This window comes from Enhydra lutris, unplaced genomic scaffold, assembly GCF_002288905.1.
Source record: "Enhydra lutris kenyoni isolate GAN:26980312 unplaced genomic scaffold, ASM228890v2 scaffoldscaffold9, whole genome shotgun sequence".
Taxonomy (NCBI): Eukaryota; Metazoa; Chordata; class Mammalia; order Carnivora; family Mustelidae; genus Enhydra; species Enhydra lutris.
The window spans coordinates 59,368,383-59,387,377 of record NW_019154093.1 but is presented as its reverse complement, the minus strand read 5'-3'; the positions used below and the strand labels follow the sequence as shown (position 1 = coordinate 59,387,377).

The 18,995-nt window shown below is 36.0% G+C and overlaps 1 protein-coding gene across 1 annotated transcript in view; it reads right to left on the bottom strand.

Annotated features, from left to right (window-relative positions):
- LOC111143366 (coiled-coil domain containing 18) overlaps positions 1 to 18,995 on the bottom strand; it is a 108,895-nt gene that overhangs the window by 44,985 nt on the left and 44,915 nt on the right. Inside the window, exons 15-18 of the mRNA XM_022497063.1 lie at positions 18,894 to 18,971; positions 13,433 to 13,549; positions 7,480 to 7,647; positions 4,154 to 4,296 (exon numbers count right to left, since the gene is read on the bottom strand). Of these exons, the coding sequence (XP_022352771.1) occupies positions 4,154 to 4,296; positions 7,480 to 7,647; positions 13,433 to 13,549; positions 18,894 to 18,971 (506 nt within the window). The remainder of the gene's footprint in view (positions 1 to 4,153; positions 4,297 to 7,479; positions 7,648 to 13,432; positions 13,550 to 18,893; positions 18,972 to 18,995) is intronic.

The following is an 18,995-nucleotide window of genomic DNA, read 5'->3' as shown; positions in this document are numbered from 1 at the left end:
CTTTCTTGCTTTAGAGATGAGGAAACTGGAAGGTCAGTGAGTTGTCTGGGAAAAGACAAATAATTATTAACAGTGAGAGAATCAGGTTTACTAACTTTCAGTCAGTCCTGAGCTTATTCCAACATGGAAGATCTTCTACCTATTGACAAATTAACATAGTGAGAGACAATATTTTTTTTTTAAAGATTTTATTTATTTATTTGACAGAGAGAGATCACAAGTAGGCAGAAAGACAGGCAGAGAGAGAGAGAGAGGAAGGGAAGCAGGCTCCCTGCTGAGCAGAGAGCCCTACGCGAGACTCGATCCCAGGACCCTGAGATCATGACCCAAGCCGAAGGCAGCGGCTTAACCCACTGAGCCACCCAGGCGTCCTAGTGAGAGACAGTTTTAAGCCCATTTGTTGGTAATTCCAAAGTGATATTCACTAAGTAAACAAGTGCTAATACCAGCCTCAATGGTGGGTAGAACTGACGCTCTTTGAATCAACATTTTTTTTGTTGTTGTTCTTTATGTCTTAGATATTTTGTAAATTGAGTTTGCAAGCAGGAACATTTCTTTTGTAAATGCAATTTAGACAAATGTGGATTTGTTCAAGAGGTTTTTAATCTGATGTCCATGAATGAACTTGAGGAGAACTATAAAACTCCTGAAACAATATGCAAAATTATGTATACATATGTTCTAGGTATAGAAAATAATCCACAGCTCTTTATGACTCAAATATGTCCATAGTCCAAAAAGCTAAGACGCTTATTAGGTAAGTGCTAATTACCCTTTTACATTTCTAAAATCCCATGTAAGTGATTTTTAGCTTAATTAATTTCTTATATTACAGTAGATATAAAACATAATTAGAAAATAATAAATGCAAGAGGTTGGCATATAGTACCAAATATGACAGCTTGTCAGCAAAGGAATAGGGAGAAAATTACATTAAAAAAATATAAGAACTTGAAAAGGACAGTAATCTACAGACAGTAAAAAACCAGAGCTCTGTACTTTTCAAGATTTTGTTGAGGTGCTACTGTATTTTTCGGCATGGTACAATAACTGATGTATGTAATGATAATCCTAAGACAACCAGAAAAATTAAAAATAACAAGAAAATATATATTTTAGAAAATTTCTGCCAAGATGAGTTTTTTGTTTTGTTTTAAAGTTTCAGTACTTGGTAAAGGTAAATTCCACTCTTATTTATTTATCAGCAACTACTCATTTTTTTTTTTTTAAGATTTTATTTATTCACTTGACAGAGAGAGATCACAAGTAGGCGGAGAATCAGGCAGAGAGAGAGAGGAGGAAGCAGGCTCCCCGCTGAGCAGAGAGCCCGATGCGGGGCTCGATCCCAGGATCCTGGAACCACGACCTGAGCCGAAGGCAGAGGCTTTAACCCACTGAGCCACCCAGGCGCTCCTACTCATTATTTCTTGATGCTAGGTAAATGAGGCATTAGTATAATATAATAAATATTTATGGATTTGAAAATTTTAATTATTATATAAATAATCCAATACCAAAAATTTTTCCCTTTCAAAATTTAACAACAGGCTTTAAACACACCCAGTTTTTCCAGAAATATTTAACTGTCTTACTGCAGAGTTATTGAGAACAATCAACTCTGAGATTGGAAATAAAGCCAAAGGAAGGGTTATGCAAACATAATACTAAACTTTAAGAATATGATGGCTGGCTCTCTGGCCAGACTCTCTGGCCTCTTCCAATGTAAAATAAAAGTGCTATACGAGCCTCAGCACTGAGAAACCAGGGTCAGGATCATTTACATGAAGTGACATTTACATGTAGCACCAGAAGCACCTTTTAATACTTGCTTCAAAAAGTTAGTTTCCTTTCTTTCTATCTGAGGATATTTTAGTTCTAAAACAGATCCAGGGAGATATTTTAACTGTTATAACTTTTGGGAGAGAAAAACAGAGTTTTATAAATTGTAATTCCAGAAGGGAAAGAAGCAATAGTGGGACCAGAGAAAATGAAAAAACCCTGCTTCATGAGGAAAAGATAGCATGGAACTAGGATATTTCTTTCTTATGAAGTTTAATCATTTTGCTCATAAGCTTCTTATTAGTATTTGGGACTTACTTTTCCTCCTAAATGTGCCTATTAGCTATAATCAAGGAAAGGTTTTGTCTAGAAGTCAAAGAGTGAGAATAAGAAAAGTAACAAGCATTGCTTCAATTTTCCCATTGAAACAGAAAGCAAGATCATCAATGACAGCAGACTGGGGAGTGGTTGTTAGGAGTTTTGAAAGAAAATGACTAAGTATAAAAGAGTCCTCTACAGAAGTTAGTAATGTTGTGATTGCCAGACAGCAGGTCCCTTAAGGGACCTTAAGGATGAAATTATGAATTTAAAGTAAGACTGATCAGTGTGCTTATATTTTCCTCCAGCTTCTCTAAAGATGCAAGCACAGAGTAGTGTGAGTTGGATTTTTAGTGCTGTGTAGAAAAAAGTAAGAAAGAGATAAGAGAATTTCAAGTAGATGCAAATCATTAATTTTAATGACTGATCAGAATTTAAGCTGGGTAAAGAAAGGAGAAGACATCAGGGAATGAAACAGTGATGGAACTGATGAATTAAGTCCTGGTGAGATCAAAGAACTGTTGAATTTGGGGGTATTAAAGGGAATCAAGTGATAATAGAGGTATAGATGCCGAATATTCAGATTACAGAAAAACCAGAGATACTGAAAATGATAGGATCTAGAGTAAATCATGTGAGTGAGTGGCTGAGGTATGATAGAGCTCAAGATCATTACAGGAGAGGGATCTTTAAATGAGAAGCTAGCATCTCAGATGGATCAGCTAACATACTGAAATCCTCAAAAATAATGGTGTTGGAGTGGTGTTGGAGGAATCAACAGTACATCAGGTGGCCTGTAGGTGTCACCAACAGTGAGGAATGATATGGTCTGAAGACCAGAGGAAAAATGTTTTAACTTTAGAGGGGGCAGGACATGAAGCAAGGTCCTTAGGGAAAAGTAAAATTTCTGTTAAAGTGAGAGGGGAAAAAAAGTAGGGAATATAGAGAATGTCTTTCAGGATGGACTGTGAATTTCAGAGGACAAGTAGAGGTCTCCGGAAGTTGGGATAAGCTAAGAAGGAAACAGTGTATGTGGTAAGGTTTGGGGAATTAGTATGAGAGATGACTGTTGACCTGGAAATACACAGCTTCTTGTGGCATCTGGCATTAGCAAGAATAAAGTTATTATGTAACTATTCAAGCAGACTCTGGTGGTGAGGCTGTTGTGTGGGAGACACCAATCAGTGGAAGAAAGAAGGTCTGAAGAACTGTGATCTTAAGTCTTAAACACAGGGCAATCTTCTTGACCCAGTTGAGAGAGTTGACATCTAGAAAAGAAAGTTGCTACTCAATGCACAATCTTTACTCCTGCCAGTGGGAGAGTGCCAGTGGGAGAGAAGGAACCTGGGGACATAGGGTCCTAGTTCAAGTTAACTCTTGATTCCTGTTGATAGCATGGTGGTTTGAGTATGAGTGTATTATTAATTATGTGAACTCTTATTGACAAAGTATAAGGGGTCTGGGGAAGCTGAGGCATGCTTTCAGCTATGGGTCCCTTTCTTAACCAATTAACTATTGATTCCTGGGCCCGGCTTAGCAAAATTAAATCAGAATCCTTAGAGGTGAGACCAAGGCATCAGTACTTTTTAAAGCTTCTCAGGTAATTTTAATGTTCAGTTAAGGTTCAGAACCACTGCTGTATTCTGTTAAGTTATTCTTTCCCGTAAACAATTAGACACCATGAAAGTTTTCAATGAGTACATCTTTACCTAAAACTTTTAATACTATTCACAATTTAATATAACACAGCACTTGCTGAGTGCCTATGAGGTATAGGGAACTATGCTAACTGTTGTGGGAGGACCCAAAAATACACCAGAAATTATTTTGGTCTTAAGGAACTTATAATACAATAGGAGGATAAAGAATATTAAAATACAATACAAAGAAGGCATAAAGAAAAATATAAAGGTACAAACAAAATGCTAAGAACACGGGCTGTAAAGAAATTCAACCCTTAAGCAAATACTTCACTTAACATTATCTGATATTGAAATTCAGGTAACTACTGATAATGAAATAGGAAGAAAAAGAAAAAGTAACACATCCATTTTACCTGGCAGTACCAGTAAGCTCAATAACTTTTTGCCTTTTTAAATCGGCTTCATGTGAAGCTGCTTCACATTTCTCCTCCATTTTTCTCAACTTTTCAGCTGAACTCTCCCTTTGTTTTTGAAGTTCTTGTTCCAGTTTTGACACCTTGAAAATGTAATTTTCTTTAGGTATTTTAAGTTCAGTCACATCATAATATTCTTTGGAAGAAAAATATTTACATAACTATGTAGTCTAGCCTATCATTCAATTTCAAGATGTATTATAAACCTCAAAGTACAGACGAGGAAGCAAATGTTTCAGTAAAAAAAAAAAAGCAAAACTTAACTTCGTGTAGGATATTTCATTCATATACATATTTATAGAAGTAGCCACATCATAACACCAAAGTAGGATTTACAAGAATTGAACAAAATAATGGTAATGTTCCCCTTTTCTTTTTTTTTTTTTTGAAAGATTTATTTATTTATTTGACAGACAGAGATCACAAGTAGGCAGAGTGGCAGGCAGAGAGAGAGAGAAAGGAAGGGAAGCAGGCTCCCGCTGAGCAGAGAGCCTGATGTGGAACTCGATCCCAGGACCCTGAGATCATGACCCGAGCCGAAGGCAGAGGCTTTAACCCACTGAGCCATCCAGGTGCCCTGGTAATGTTCCCCTTTTCATTTGAAATGTTTTCTTCGCTTGCAAACTATGTTACTTTCCTTCTTCACAAATTGGCTCATTAGGTGAAGGATTTCTAAATTCCCAACTGCCCCTCAAAGGTTACCACTCTCACTTGCTCCTATTGATAGAGGTATTTTCCTCCTATATAAGTCAAATTGCTTCACTGGTGTTCTGAATTCATTTTCTCAGGAACTTATCCACTTTCTCAGGAATTCATACTATTGACTATCACTCCTCTCTCCTTCTGGCTTCTTTATATTATCATTTAAACATGTTCAAGATATTCCCATCATAAAAAATTACCCATACCTCTACCTGTCTCCAACTACCACCACCACCCTTTCTTTCCTCCTCATCAAAGCCCAGTTTCTCAGTTTTCTATGCTTGTTGTATCATCTTCTCACTTCTCACTCATTCCTCCACCCAAAGCAAGTTAGCCATTCTACAAAAACTGAGCAAGGTCACTAACGACCTCTATGTTGATCATCCTAGTGGACATTTCTCAACCTTCATTTTATTTGATACTGATTTCAGCAGCCCAAGACACCAATTATCATTCCTAATTTCATGAAATAGTTACTTTGGCTTCTATGTACCACATCTCACAGACATCTGCCCAAGTCAATCTTCCCACCTCTCACTCTGTATTTTCTTCCTAGTTAATCTCAGCCACTCCATGTTTTCAGTGAACATTTACATGACTCTGGTTATGTTAATCTCTGGCTAATAACTTTAATATCCTTTCTGCTCTTCTTTTTTTTTTTTTTTAAAGATTTTTATTTATTTATTTGATAGAGAGAGAAATCACAAGTAGACAGAGAGGCAGGCAGAGAGAGAAGGGGAAGCAGTCTCTCTGCCGAGCAGAGAGCCCGACGTGGGGCTCGATCCCAGGACCCTGAGATCATGACCTGAGCCGAAGGCAGAGGCTCAACCCACTGAGCCACCAGGTGACCCCCCCCCTTTTTTAAAGATTTTATTTATTTGTTAGAGAGAGAGAGAGAGCACGAGCACAGACAGACAGAGTGGTAGGCAGAGGCAGAGGGAGAAGCAGGCTCCCTGAAGAGCAAGGAGCCCGATGTGGGACTTGACCCCAGGACGCTGGGATCATGACCTGAGCCAAAGACAGCCACTTAACCAACTGAGCCACCCAGGCGTCCCTCCTTTCTGCTCTTCTAAGACCTCTCACTAAATAACTGAATACAGATTGTAAGTTATTAATATCCACACCTCTAACTCAAATTCCAAGAATAAAATTAAAATAGTACCCAGGTAAAAACTAAAGGGAATCATCAAAACCCACCCACTCTGCATTTTATTAAATAGCACACTCATAAGCAGAAAGAATCTAAAGAGTAATAATCCAAAAGGATCTAACATGGAATCTATACATAGAGAAACATGAATGAAAGGCAGAAAGAGAATATTGTATACACTGGAAAATTTACTCCAAATACTACAGAAATGTTTAGATATAAAATTCTTTAGACCCTCGGGCACCTGGGTGGCTCAGTGGGTTAAAGTCTCTGCCTTCGGCTCAGGTCATGATCCCAGGGTCCTGGGATCAAGCCCCGAAACGGGCTCTCTGCTCCGCAGGGAGCCTGCTTCCTCCCCTCTCTCTGCCTGCCTCTCTGCCTACTTGTGATCTCTGTCAAATAAATAAATAAAAATTAAAAAAAAAATTCTTTAGATCCTCAAAGAAGTTAAAGAACATACAAAAATCTCTTAAAACAAAGATCAAGAGGAAAAAAAATTTACCAAATAAAAAATACAAACGAACTGGTAGATTTAAGAGAAAAAAAAGAGAGAGAGAGAGAGAGATGGAAACCATAAAATCATTATGGAAATGAAAACAACTTCAGAAGGAATAAGAATTTTAATCAATTCTATAAGCAAGAGTCAACAACAGGGGACTTAGGAATTACCACTTAGGAAATGGTAATCAAACACAGATGAGATGAAGAAATACTTCTGGATGAAGACTTTTACAAAAGGGATTGAGAGCTGCAGAACAGCTGTCTCTAAAAAAAAGAAAACTTGATATGTTTGAATGTATTGAGGGATTCTTTAGTTCCACTAGAGAGGCTAAGGATGAATTCAGAATACGTAGATAAAAAGCCATCCAAATGACAAAAAGGTGAGTGAGGTGTTGTGAGATTACAGGGAACTATCATTTTCTAATTCACACATTTTTGTGAAGTTTGAAAAAGAGAAACCACAAAAAATATGAAATATCTGTCTGAAGAATTCATATGAACTGGCAATGAATGAAAGAAAAGATTCAATTCTAGTATTAAATTCCTAGGATTCTTTCCACTGGAGTGAGAAGTTATTTTTAGAAGTCAGTAGTTTCCTCTGGGATTTTTCTTGTAGTGCACTGCTTTAGCATTTGTTTAGGGATTATCACAAGTCCTGATCCAAAAAACATGGTTGAATGAAGAAGTCTAAATTATAACTAAGTTCTACGGATGACAAAAATGTGCCCATGGTATTCAAGGTGCCGGTTAGAATATACACAAATACAACTTCACCCATTTTTCAATGTTAACACAGAATATTTCTTACAACATGAAATCTGTGAGGTAAAGAGCAATATAACAAAATATTTATTATTGATTATTAAAATTTCTATTTCATACAAGTGAAACTATTTTGACCAATAAGATATACCTGTTTTTCAAGTTTAGTTTGAATGTCTTCTAGCTCTTCGTTTCTAATTGTCTCTTGTTGTAACATTTGCTGCTGTTGCTGAAGAGTGTGCTGTAGAATAACATTCTGCTCAGCAGTCTCTTGAAGACTGTGATTTTTTATCTTTAGTTCTTTCTGTAAACAGTACACCTAATAAATATATACATTTCTCATTAAAATGACATTTCAAATAAGAAGTCATAACGTCAAAGCTGTCTTCCTTATTATCTTCACTTGTCACGTTGAATGATTGTATTTACGGCTATTGTTTGTTATATGGAAGGTCAGGTTCACTTTTCTGATGGGAGTATATGTTAGAAGGGTCTGCTTATAAGGCTGACTCCTGGCTGGTGTCTGGGAATGTGGCTTTTGAAACATTCCCTAAGTGATGAGATTGTCTTGCCTCGCTATGGCACTGAATCATGCTTTCCTTCTGGGAGTCTGTAATTTTGATCCCTGTCCTAGGGGACCAACCCACAATAAAAAACCTGAACTTTGAGTCATAAACAGACTTCTCTGGGCAGAAATGCCGCACACATATTGCCACATTTCACTGCTATGGAAATGAACGTTTTATCTGAACCCCTCCCAGAAAAGGGAGAGACCCCAGGAAACCATGGATTTCTCCACACTCTATATAATGACTCTTTTCTCCTTACTGAGAATACACTATAGCCGAAAAACACTGCACACATGTTAGGTGCTATTTATTATATTATCATTGCTACTACTGCTGTTTGTAAAATAAGGTATGTGATTATTCATGCTCCAAAAAACATATAAAGGAATGACAGTATCAACTAAGAAAGTGTATTCATTCTTGCCAAATATTTAGGACTTGAATATGCTGGCCTCCAAAGCGGCTTTATAAGATACCTTTACAATTATTTGGAAGTACCTATTAAGAAGGAAAAAAATTCCCTTTGTCCTAGTAATCCAAATCCAATAAAACTGCCCAAAGAAATTATTTTAAAAATCATAGTAATAACGCAGCATAATATAATATAATATATATTTTATAATATTCTTTATGTGCTCCCAAAAGAAAGGGGAAAGCTTAATAAATGATGATACATCAATCTGATTTAAAATGATGCAACCATTTAAAATAATTATTTATTTATTTTTAAAGATTTTATGTATTTGTTTGAGAGAGAATGAGAGAGAGAGAGCGTAAGAGGGGGAAGGGTCAGAGGGAGAAGCAGACTCCCCACCAAGCAGGGAGCCCGATGCAGGACTTGATCCCGGGACTCCAGGATTGTGACCTGAGCCGAAGGCAGTTGCTTAACCAAATGAGCCAACCAGGTTCCCTAAAATCATAACTTAAAAGACAGTAGGAAATATAACATTTTACAAAATGAAATTAAGTGGAAAAAGCCCCCCAGAATTACATTTCACTAACATAATTATTAAAAATATGCAAGCAAATAGAAAACTGAAAACTTATGTATAAGAAAGTGGATGGTAGGTAAATCTTTAAAAAATATCTTATTGTTGCTTACATAATAACTATTTTTAATATGAAGGAAAATAAAAGCCACTCCTTTAAAGCAAAAAATACCTTCCCAATAAGCATTCCAGAAGGAAGGAATTTTAAACCGCTAAGAAATAGTGGAAGATAACCCTGATTTGGTCCTTTTTTCTAATTATCCAGCAGTTGAACAGTCAGTAGCACTGTCAGCAGCAAAGAGAAAGTAGCAAAAGAACAGTCAGTAGCAAAATATTCTTTGCTCATGATGAGAAGCTCTTAAGTTTTGCATTTTTTCATTATATGCTGACACTGTATACTTGGAGAACCTTAGGCAACTAACCAATTTCTAATTCTATTATTATAGTTCTTTTTTTTATGCCAATCTACTTAATTTTGTCTACATGAAAATAATTTGTTTAGTGCCAACATGTATCAGTATCACCTGTTTTCTCTGTTTTACTTGCTAGCCCCCAAGAAAACTGCAGGTAACACTCAGTGCAATAGTTATTTTATACAGAACTGACTTGCCTGCAAGATAAGTTCAAATACTATTTTTTCTTTATTGGAACATCCTGTCTTATAATTTATATAGTCAGAGAAAAAGATGGTCAAAATATTAAGATGAGATGAAACAGGAGAAAAAAAAGATAAGCCTTAGCCAAAACACCAGGAAACCATACCACATAATAACAATAAAAAATTTATTTCCGCAACCTGGTCACTGGCAAAATAATTTCAATTAAAAATATTTTCAATTAAAAATATCAACCTGCAGGGCGCCTGGGTGGCTCAGTGGGTTAAGCTTCCCTTCCTCTCTCTCTGCCTGCCTCTCTGCCTACTTGTGATCTCTGTCAAATAAATAAATAAAATCTTTAAAAAAAAAAAATCAACCTGCATATATTCAATTTATTTATTTTTTTTAAAGATTTTATTTTTATTTATTTATTTGACAGAGAGAGATCACAAGTAGACAGAGAGGCAGGCAGAGAGAGAGAGAGAAAGAGAGAGAGAGAGAAGCAGCCTCCCTGCCGAGCAGAGAGCCCGATGTGGGACTCGATCCCAGGACCCTGAGATCATGACCTGAGCCGAAGGCAGCGGCTTAACCCACTGAGCCACCCAGACGCCCTATATATTCAATTTAAAGTGGTATTTAATTGTACTACCCTTTAACTTCCACTTGACTTTAAAATATAAGAAATAGATTTTACATTATATTCTCTACTAAGTTATTATGTTCAGAGAATAATTTTCCTAAGGGATTTATCATTTTATAATTAGGGTTAAGAAGAAATTAGAAATTATACTATAAAATCTACTTGACAATTAATTTTATCCAGATTATATCTGAAGGAAAAATACTCTCACAATTATTACAAAAAATAAAATATAACCCAGGGATGCCTGGGTACCCCAGTCAGTGGAGCGTCCGACTCTTGGTTTTGGCTTAGGTGGATCGTAAGATTGAGCCCTGAGTTAGGTTCCGTGCTCAGTGAGGAGTCTACCCCTCCCTCTCCACCTGCCCTTCCCCCTGCTCGTATGCTCTCTTTCTCTCCAATAAAAAATAAAATCTTTAAAATAAATAAATTAATTAAATAAAACCCAGAAAAGTTACTGATATGATATGATGCCAACTTCTTGAAATTTAAGTCTATCAATTTTAATAAAAATACCAATAAAATGATTGATTCTATGCAAAAAATGTTTAGGGTTATTTACATCTATTTTGTGTTTATCTTCTCCTATCATGTTAACAATGTAATTCTGCATCATACTTTTATCACTTTTTAAAGCATTTTAATATGGAATTAAAATATTTTCAAAATGATTCAGAACTCTAAAGTTACTATTATTTTAATCATAAATGTACTTACTTCAACATGTGGAAAATAATATTTACCTGAGGCAAAATTTCAGAGGAATATTTATTAGCTTTTTGTTGCAGATAATCAACATTTAGTTTTTACAATGGGATAACTTCTTACCGGTATGCTCTAGGGTCACCTAATTATTCAGTTAGTACGTAATTTGGAAATATTTACTGATTTAAAAGATTTTAAAACATCTTTATAACATCACCTATTACTAAAAGAATGGATGCACTATGAATCAAATCCAATTTTCTAAAACCTAGCTATAAATGATGAAAACCTCACAAGTCTGATCCAAGATAATACAGCTGACTCTTGAACAATATGGGTTTGAACTACACAGGTCTACTCATGCAGATTTTTTATAGTACAGAGCTGTAAATGTATTTTCTCTCCCTTATGATTTTCTTAATCACATTTTCTTTTCCCTAGCTCACTTCATTGTAAGAAAACAGTATATAATACATATAACATAGAAAATATGTGTTAATCATCTGTGTTATGTTAAGATGTCTAGTCACCAGTAGGCTATTCGTAGTTAAGTTTTTGGGAAATCCAAGGTTATATAGGGATTTTCAAGTACATGGTGGGGAGGGGGTGGGCAACCCTAACCTCTGGGTTGTTCAAGGGTCAACTGTAATTATATTTACCAGCACTGATATTAAAATTTGCTCTAAAGACAAATAACTCAAAAGTAAATAAATGTATGGGGGTGGTACTTAAGAAAACAAAATAAATAGTAATCGGATTTTTCTCTGTTTCTTATCAACATATGTGAAAGAGTGAAAGATAACCTGTTAAGTAAGCCAAATACACATGCATTGAGATAATAATTCAGCAGCAATAAAAAGTGCAAATCTTTCTAATTTACTTATTCCTTAGTATAGTTGTACATACCTGACTACTACTTCTGATTTCTAATTCAGTTTGGAGCCTAGGTTTTTTTTTTTTTTTTGGACAGAGATCACAAGTAGGCAGAGAGGCAGGCAGAGAGAGAGGTAGGGGGAAGCAGGCTCCCTGCTGAGCAGAAAGCCTGATGTGGGGCTCGATCCCAGAACTCTGGGATCAAGACCGGAGTTGAAGGCAGAGGCCTTAACCCACTGAGCTACCCAGGTGCCCCTGGAGCCTAGGTTTATATTTCCAGTTGTTTTGGAAATAATTCTAAGTTCTATTTTAGGTTAATGCTTACTATCCACCCTAGTCTCTGAGGCAGTTTCTGAGAACACAAAATGTTAAAGCTCAACAAACTATCTTGTTACAAACACTGCTTGTCTCCAAATTCCATCTCTGCCAAGTCCATTACACTCAAGTATAGCGAAGGCTAGCAAAGAAATGTTTAAGTAATGTTTGAAGAAGTTCAAGGTAAAATAAAAATAATATTTTTATCTTAAAAAGTCAAAGTATCCATAGTTGAGGTAACTTAAATTCCATATACTGTAATAGAGAAACAAAGATGCTATAATAGCCTTCATGGAGAGACATGGAAGGAAGAAGACAGAACCAATAAAATATGAAGATTTTTCTTTTTGAATCTCTAAGCTTATATAATTACGTGATATATCTAAGACTGGAATGTTAGTCAACTACATATCTGCTTTTAGATCTATGCATGCCTTCCCTTTGCTCTGCTCCAGGTATTGCAGGAAATTCCCTTTCGTGTAATAGAAAGATTTAGCCAACGGGAGGGACCGGGAGCAGTTCTCCTCTATAGCCTCAGTTTCAGTTAGACAGATTCCTTTGTGGACCTCGCTCCACTAGGCAATCCCGCTTCTGTACTAGAATCATAGCATCTCTTCCTGATATTTCTCTATCCCTGATGATGGTAGTAGGTCCTTGCTTATGATAATCTGAGTCATCTTACCATGCTTTGTTTGCTTCTCCCCTCTTCCAGCACCTGTGTATCTAATTCTCTGCATAAAATTCTCTCCACTTTAAAGATAATAGAAAGGATTCTATTTTTCTGGTTGGAACTTTCTGGTACATTCAAGTCAACTTTGCTGGACATTTTTGGGGGACTATTTTTTTTTTTTATTTTTTTAAGTTTTTATGTATTTATTTGAAAGAGAGAGAGATCACAAGTAGGCAGAGAGGCAGGCAGAGAAAGAGGAGGAAGCAGGCTCCCCGCTGAGCAGAGAGCCCGATGTGGGGCTCGATCCCAGGACCCTGAGATCATGACCTGAGCCGAAGGCAGAGGCTTAACCCACTGAGCCACCCAGGCGCCCCTGGGGGACTATTTCTAAACACGAATTTAAGGTTTAAGGCTTATATTTAATTTTAAAAACAGAATTTATTTTAAATTTATATTATAAATTCTTACAAAGAAATAAAGGAATTCTTCACTGAGGTTATACAGAGGGAGAAGCAGGCTCCCTGCTCAGCAGGGAGCCCAATGGAGGGCTTGATCCCAGGACCATGGAATCAATACCTGAGCCCAATGCAGAAGACTTAACCCACTGAGCCACCCACGCTCCCGTTAATGGGAAGGTTTTTTTTATTAGCTACTGATAAGAGATATACTTTTAAAGAATCTTAAAAATAATATCTCAAAAAGAAATCATGTGGAAAATATGCTTTTTTCACAAAAATACTAATTTACCTCTTCAGATTTCTTCTTCAGCTGTTTTTCAAACTTTTCCTTATTTCCTTCTAATTGATTCAAATGTAAGGCAAGTTCTTCCTTACAAATTTCCAGTGCTGAATCTAGTTGTCTGACCTAAGCAGGAGAAAAACAAAAAAAGAAAAATCAACTAATACTAATGAGTGCTTATTATATGTTCAATATTTTACAGGTTTATCTCCTAATGTTACCTGCTTCAAAGTGAATACACAGCCCAACTCAGGATATGAAATGCTATTACAGAAAAGATTTATTTAGAAAACTAATTTAGGGGCGCCTGGGTGGCTCAGTGGGTTAAAGCCTCTGCCTTCGGCTCAGGTCATGATCTCAGGGTCCTGGGATCAAGCCCCGCATCGGGCTCTCTGCTCAGTGGGGAGCCTGCTTCCTCCTCTCTCTCTCTGCCTGCCTCTCTGCCTACTTGTGATCTCTGTCAAATAAATAAATAAAATCTTAAAAAAAAAAAAAAAAGAAAACTAATTTAGACTAATTGGTCTAAAACTAACTTAGAAAACTAATTTTTTATTTTTATAATTTTATTGGAAATCAGAGGCTGGAGTCCTGAAGAATAAACAGAACATGAACAAGCGAAGAAGGGCATTCCAGGAAGAGGTAGTATGTCCAGAGCATGTCCAGAGACAAAACAATGTGAAAAGGAATGGTGTGAAGTTGGCAGTTTAGGGTACAAAGAGTATTAATTTAAAGGAGATGGGTATTTGGGAGATTAGTTTGGAAAGAGAGACTGGGACCAACTGACAAGAACCTGTAGACCAAACGCCCTAAGACAATTACCTAAAATAGTAAGCAAAATTTAAGCCAATTTCTGAAGTTCCCTTGATCAAGAAAAGAGTAAAATGAGTACAAACTAGTGTACTGTACTAATAATGCTATGGTGTGAATATTCTGAATGTGCTAAAGTCACAAAGAAAATGAAAATGTTTTTGTAGCTAGGAAAAAAAGAAACTGAGGAGGAAGCATTTGCTTTGAATCAGTGAAAACATTTTCAGAAAAGCGCAGCACTGTAACCTGGTTCAAGAGTTCACATAGCTGCAAATGCTTAATGCCAACTTACTATTAAATAGCAAATAAGCAAAGAGCAACACACATTCAGCAAATTTTTTTTCACAAAAATTAGTTCAAGGGCCACAATTTGCACACATGTTCCATATCCTATCTCTCAAAAAAGATGTTTGTCTTGCTTCTTTCTTAGTGTAATTCTGAACTTCTCGGGGCTGGTTTTCCCCCCTTAATCCAGTAGCATTCTCGTAAGTCATCTTGAAGGTGTAAAAGAAATCTCAAGATGAGAGAAAGAGAAAAATGCTCCCTCTTGCAGACACTATTCATTCTATATCATGAAATTATATTTACGACTCTTATTTCTAAACAGGGAATCTTGAAAGACAGTTTTTGAAGACTGTCCCTATAAGCCTGTGAATATAATCATCCAGAGCTAAAAAGCTGGTAATTTTTAATTATTATCCTTATTAATAGTTACCCTAGTAATCATTTTTAAATTAACATTTGTTTTATAAAGGCATAAATACTTATGAGTTTTCTTTATTTCTTTCAGTCCTGAGGGGTTTATTTTTTTTTTTTAATTTTTTTAATTTTATTTATTTATTTGACAGAGATCACAAGTAAGCAGAGAGGCAGGCAGAGGGGTTGCGGGGAAGCAGGCTCCCCACTGAGCAGAGAACCCAGTGGGGGGCTTGATCCCAGGACCCTGGGATCATGACATGAGCCAAAGACAGAGGCTTTAACCCACTGAGCCACCCAGGCGCCCACCTGAGGGGTTTATTCTTTAGTTTTCTTTCTTAGCCATGAGAATGAGCACTGGTACTTGTATCATCTCCCACACACAGGGAAAAAATAAAATCTGTGACTGTCAGAATATCACACCTGATAATTAATAAGGTAAAAACTAATTCAGGCAAGCTTTATTACTAGATGTTAAAACCACAGGTTATAGGTTGTGGAGGAGTAGTACATTCACATGGCCTGAAAGAATCACTGCACATTTTATTAATTATAAAGGAAAAAAATGTGCCCTCCACATGGTGAGATCTGGCAGTAATCAATTTAAATAAAGTGCCAATATTGGCAATACCAGTAATGGGGTAGTCTGACATGTGCTTCCTGATGGGATGCAGATTGTGGTATTCTAGTTGACCCAGACTTTTCAGAAGATTCAGTATCAAGAAGAACAGAAGGAAAGAGTAAGTTCAGGGAAACCTAAAGTGCCAAATGCAACATTCTGGAAAAAGAACAAGAACAAGCTGAAGTAGTGTTTCCCGAGGTTTTAATGGGCATACAAATCAGCTGGGCACCCTATGGAAATACAGATTCTAATTCAGTAGAAGGGCAAGGATTAGGGTGAGGTAAGACAGGAGATATGGGCTCAAAATTTAAGGAGGCACTCACTCTCAGGGCCATGCCAAATGACAATGCTACACTTATACAACCCCAACAGTAAGCATCTCCCTAAATTTTACACCAGAAGCAATTTACTTCCTTCACCTCTTTTTTTTTTAAGATTTTATTTATTATTTGACAGAGAGAGACACACAGAGAGAGGGAAGACAAGCAGGGGGAGTGGGAGAAGGAAAAGCACGCTTCCCACTGAGCAGGCTCGATCTCAGGATCCCAGTATCATGACCTGAGCCGAAGGCAGATGCTTAACGACTGAGCCACTGAGGCACCCCCAACTTCCTTCACCTTAATCCCAATTCTGTTCAGTAGGTCTGGGGTATAGCCAAAATTCTGCAAGCCAAACAAGTTCCTAGGTGATGCTGATATTGCTAGTCCACAGACCATACTTTAAGTAGTAACGCTATAAAGAACAATTTTAAATAACTGGAAAAATTTCAGTATGGACTGCGTGTTGAATGATGTCACTGAATTAATTTTTACTTTCTCTGGTATGTAGAGTGGTATAGTCATGTAGGAGAAGTTTCTGTTCACAGGAGATCAGGTTTAAATATTAAAGATGTAAAGTCTTATGACATCTGCAATCTTCTCTCAGGTGGTCTGGCAAAAAGGAAATGTATAAGTATGAGATTGGGTGGATGCGTGCACAAGTGAGTACGTATGTGTAGGTGTGTGTGCGGAGAGATGAAATGAATGTAGCTAGAGTTTAACAGACAGTAAATCTAGGCAGAGGGTTCACAAATGTTCTCTGTCCTATCCTTTCCATTTTTTTGTAGGTTTGGAATTTTTCAAAATAAAATTTAATTAAAATTAATAAATCAATTAAAAAAAAATAAAACCCAGAACACTCACTACTCTGTTGGATTTATTATTTGAACAAGGAGTTTGAGAGTCTAAATCTCATATGGATAAGCATTATTCACCTCATACAAACCAACTATAAATACACATGTGTATATATATGGACAAAAAAATGAATGAAATTAAAACAAAGACACTGCTTCGTTGAAGCAAAGAACTTCCTCAGGAGTATAGTCTGGGGGTAACCAGGTATGGGCTCTAGTCTACCTATCTTCAACAAAAGCAGCTAAGTTCTTTTATGGTGGCGGTGCTGTTTTCCACTTATGACTTTCTTTGGGAAAAGAAAAAAATCCAGAGTGGAATATAAAAGCAAAACAAAACCAAAGAAAGTAAGTAAAAAAAAACTCTAAATCTAACAGGCACCTTCTCAATATTCTATTTAACCACACGTAATATAATTGCTTTAATTTACTGGTTTCTTATTCCTGTTCAAAATTTTTCATCAATCTTCTAGTTTTCATTAGTCATACTTTCATAAGTGATATAACTTTAAACTGATTCTTACAACTCTCCTGCAGATAGAAAATTCAGAATTTTTATGATTTCATTAATTATATTTGTATTTCCTTTGTTAATGGTTGGATTGACTGCATTTTTTTTTAAGATTTTATTTATTTATTTGACAGAGAGAGATCACAAGTAGACGGAGAGGCAGGCAGAGAGAGAGAGAGAGAGAGAGAGAGAGAGAGAGAAGCAGAGAGCCTGATGTGGGACTCGATCCCAGGACTCTGAGATCATGACCTGAGCCGAAGGCAGCAGCTTAACCCACTGAGCCACCCAGGTGCCCAAATTGACTGCATTTTTTAAGAACTTACCAATTGTAAGAATATATTCTTTGACTGGTTATTTTTTAAAAATTCATTTTTTTAAAGTCATAATTTTTTATGCAAAGAACAAATAAAGGTATGTAGAGGGCACAGCCAAAGTCAAGAAAGAAAGGTGGTAATAACATAATCAGGAAGAAACTCGATTTCAAACTTCAGTTTTGTTGGTACAAATACCCTGTATGTTAGGTTTGGTATAGCTTGAGTCATAGGAATGTTGTTTCTATGTTTCTTCTTCATTTTGGTATTTGCCCCAATAATATCAAACCTTCCTATTAAGGGAATAAAACCCAATAACATAATTTCTTCTCTTACCGATTTTAGTATCTGGTTACTAACATATGGAAATAAGCTACTAGATGTGTTAGGCAGCTTAATAAAAAAACAGGAGGTAAGTGGCAATATAGATTTATTTAATGAAATTATTTCATGCCTATAACTTTTATAATGATTTTTTTTCATGTTAATGATGTTAGATGTTATTTTTACATGAGGAAATTAACTGACATGGCATTAAATGTTAAAAAGTTTGGAAGAATACTATATGAAAGCTATGGATAAACATATAATTGTGTTTACAATGGCATACTTGGTTAACAAAATGGATTAAAAACAGAGTACTAGGCAAAAATAACACTAGATTTTTAAAATATTCCTTATATTCAAGCCATATATGACAGAATAAACATGCTGATAACAGCATGTTTGGACCTATTTTTAACATTAAAAATGCAAAGGAGAAATATCAAATATATAATAAGTACTAATTAAACTTAAATGACTTAAATGAACTAGCCAGGGTTAAAGTTAACTAGTAAGCATTCTGAAATCAGAACTGAAACTCAAGTCAACTCAGCTCCCAAACCCATTCTTTTAACCATGAAGACAGAGTAGCCATGAAACTGTATTTTATCTGGAAATTCTGATTTTACCCTTAATTAATCTTATAGCAGAACTGGTATAAAGAAGCAAAACTCAACTGCTTGTAGATTCATCTCCCCTCACTTCTTCTGTTAATTCTTTACTGGTAATGTTAATAAGTAGCTACAGTTAAAAAAAAACATTTTTCATTAAAAAAGAAGCCTTACTTCAGGCAAAAAAAAAAAAAAAAAGAGGTTAGATAATCCACAAAACAGATTATCAACAATCAAATAATTAAGATTATAATTCACAATGAAGAAAATATACTCACAGAAACTAAATTCACTAACTCAGGTAAAACCTTTTCTTGTGAGTTTTTATCCAAGTAATTTTTGCAACTTATAGAGAAAAGTGTAAAAGCTACAGAATGTCTCTATTAAAAAAAAGTTTTAAAAAATTAGCATACTGGCCTTGATTGTTTCTTCAGATACTTGGTTCTGTAATGTTCGCAAAGCTTCATCTTTCTTCATGTTTTCCTTTTCCATCTCCTAAAAACACACAGATTAGTAGCA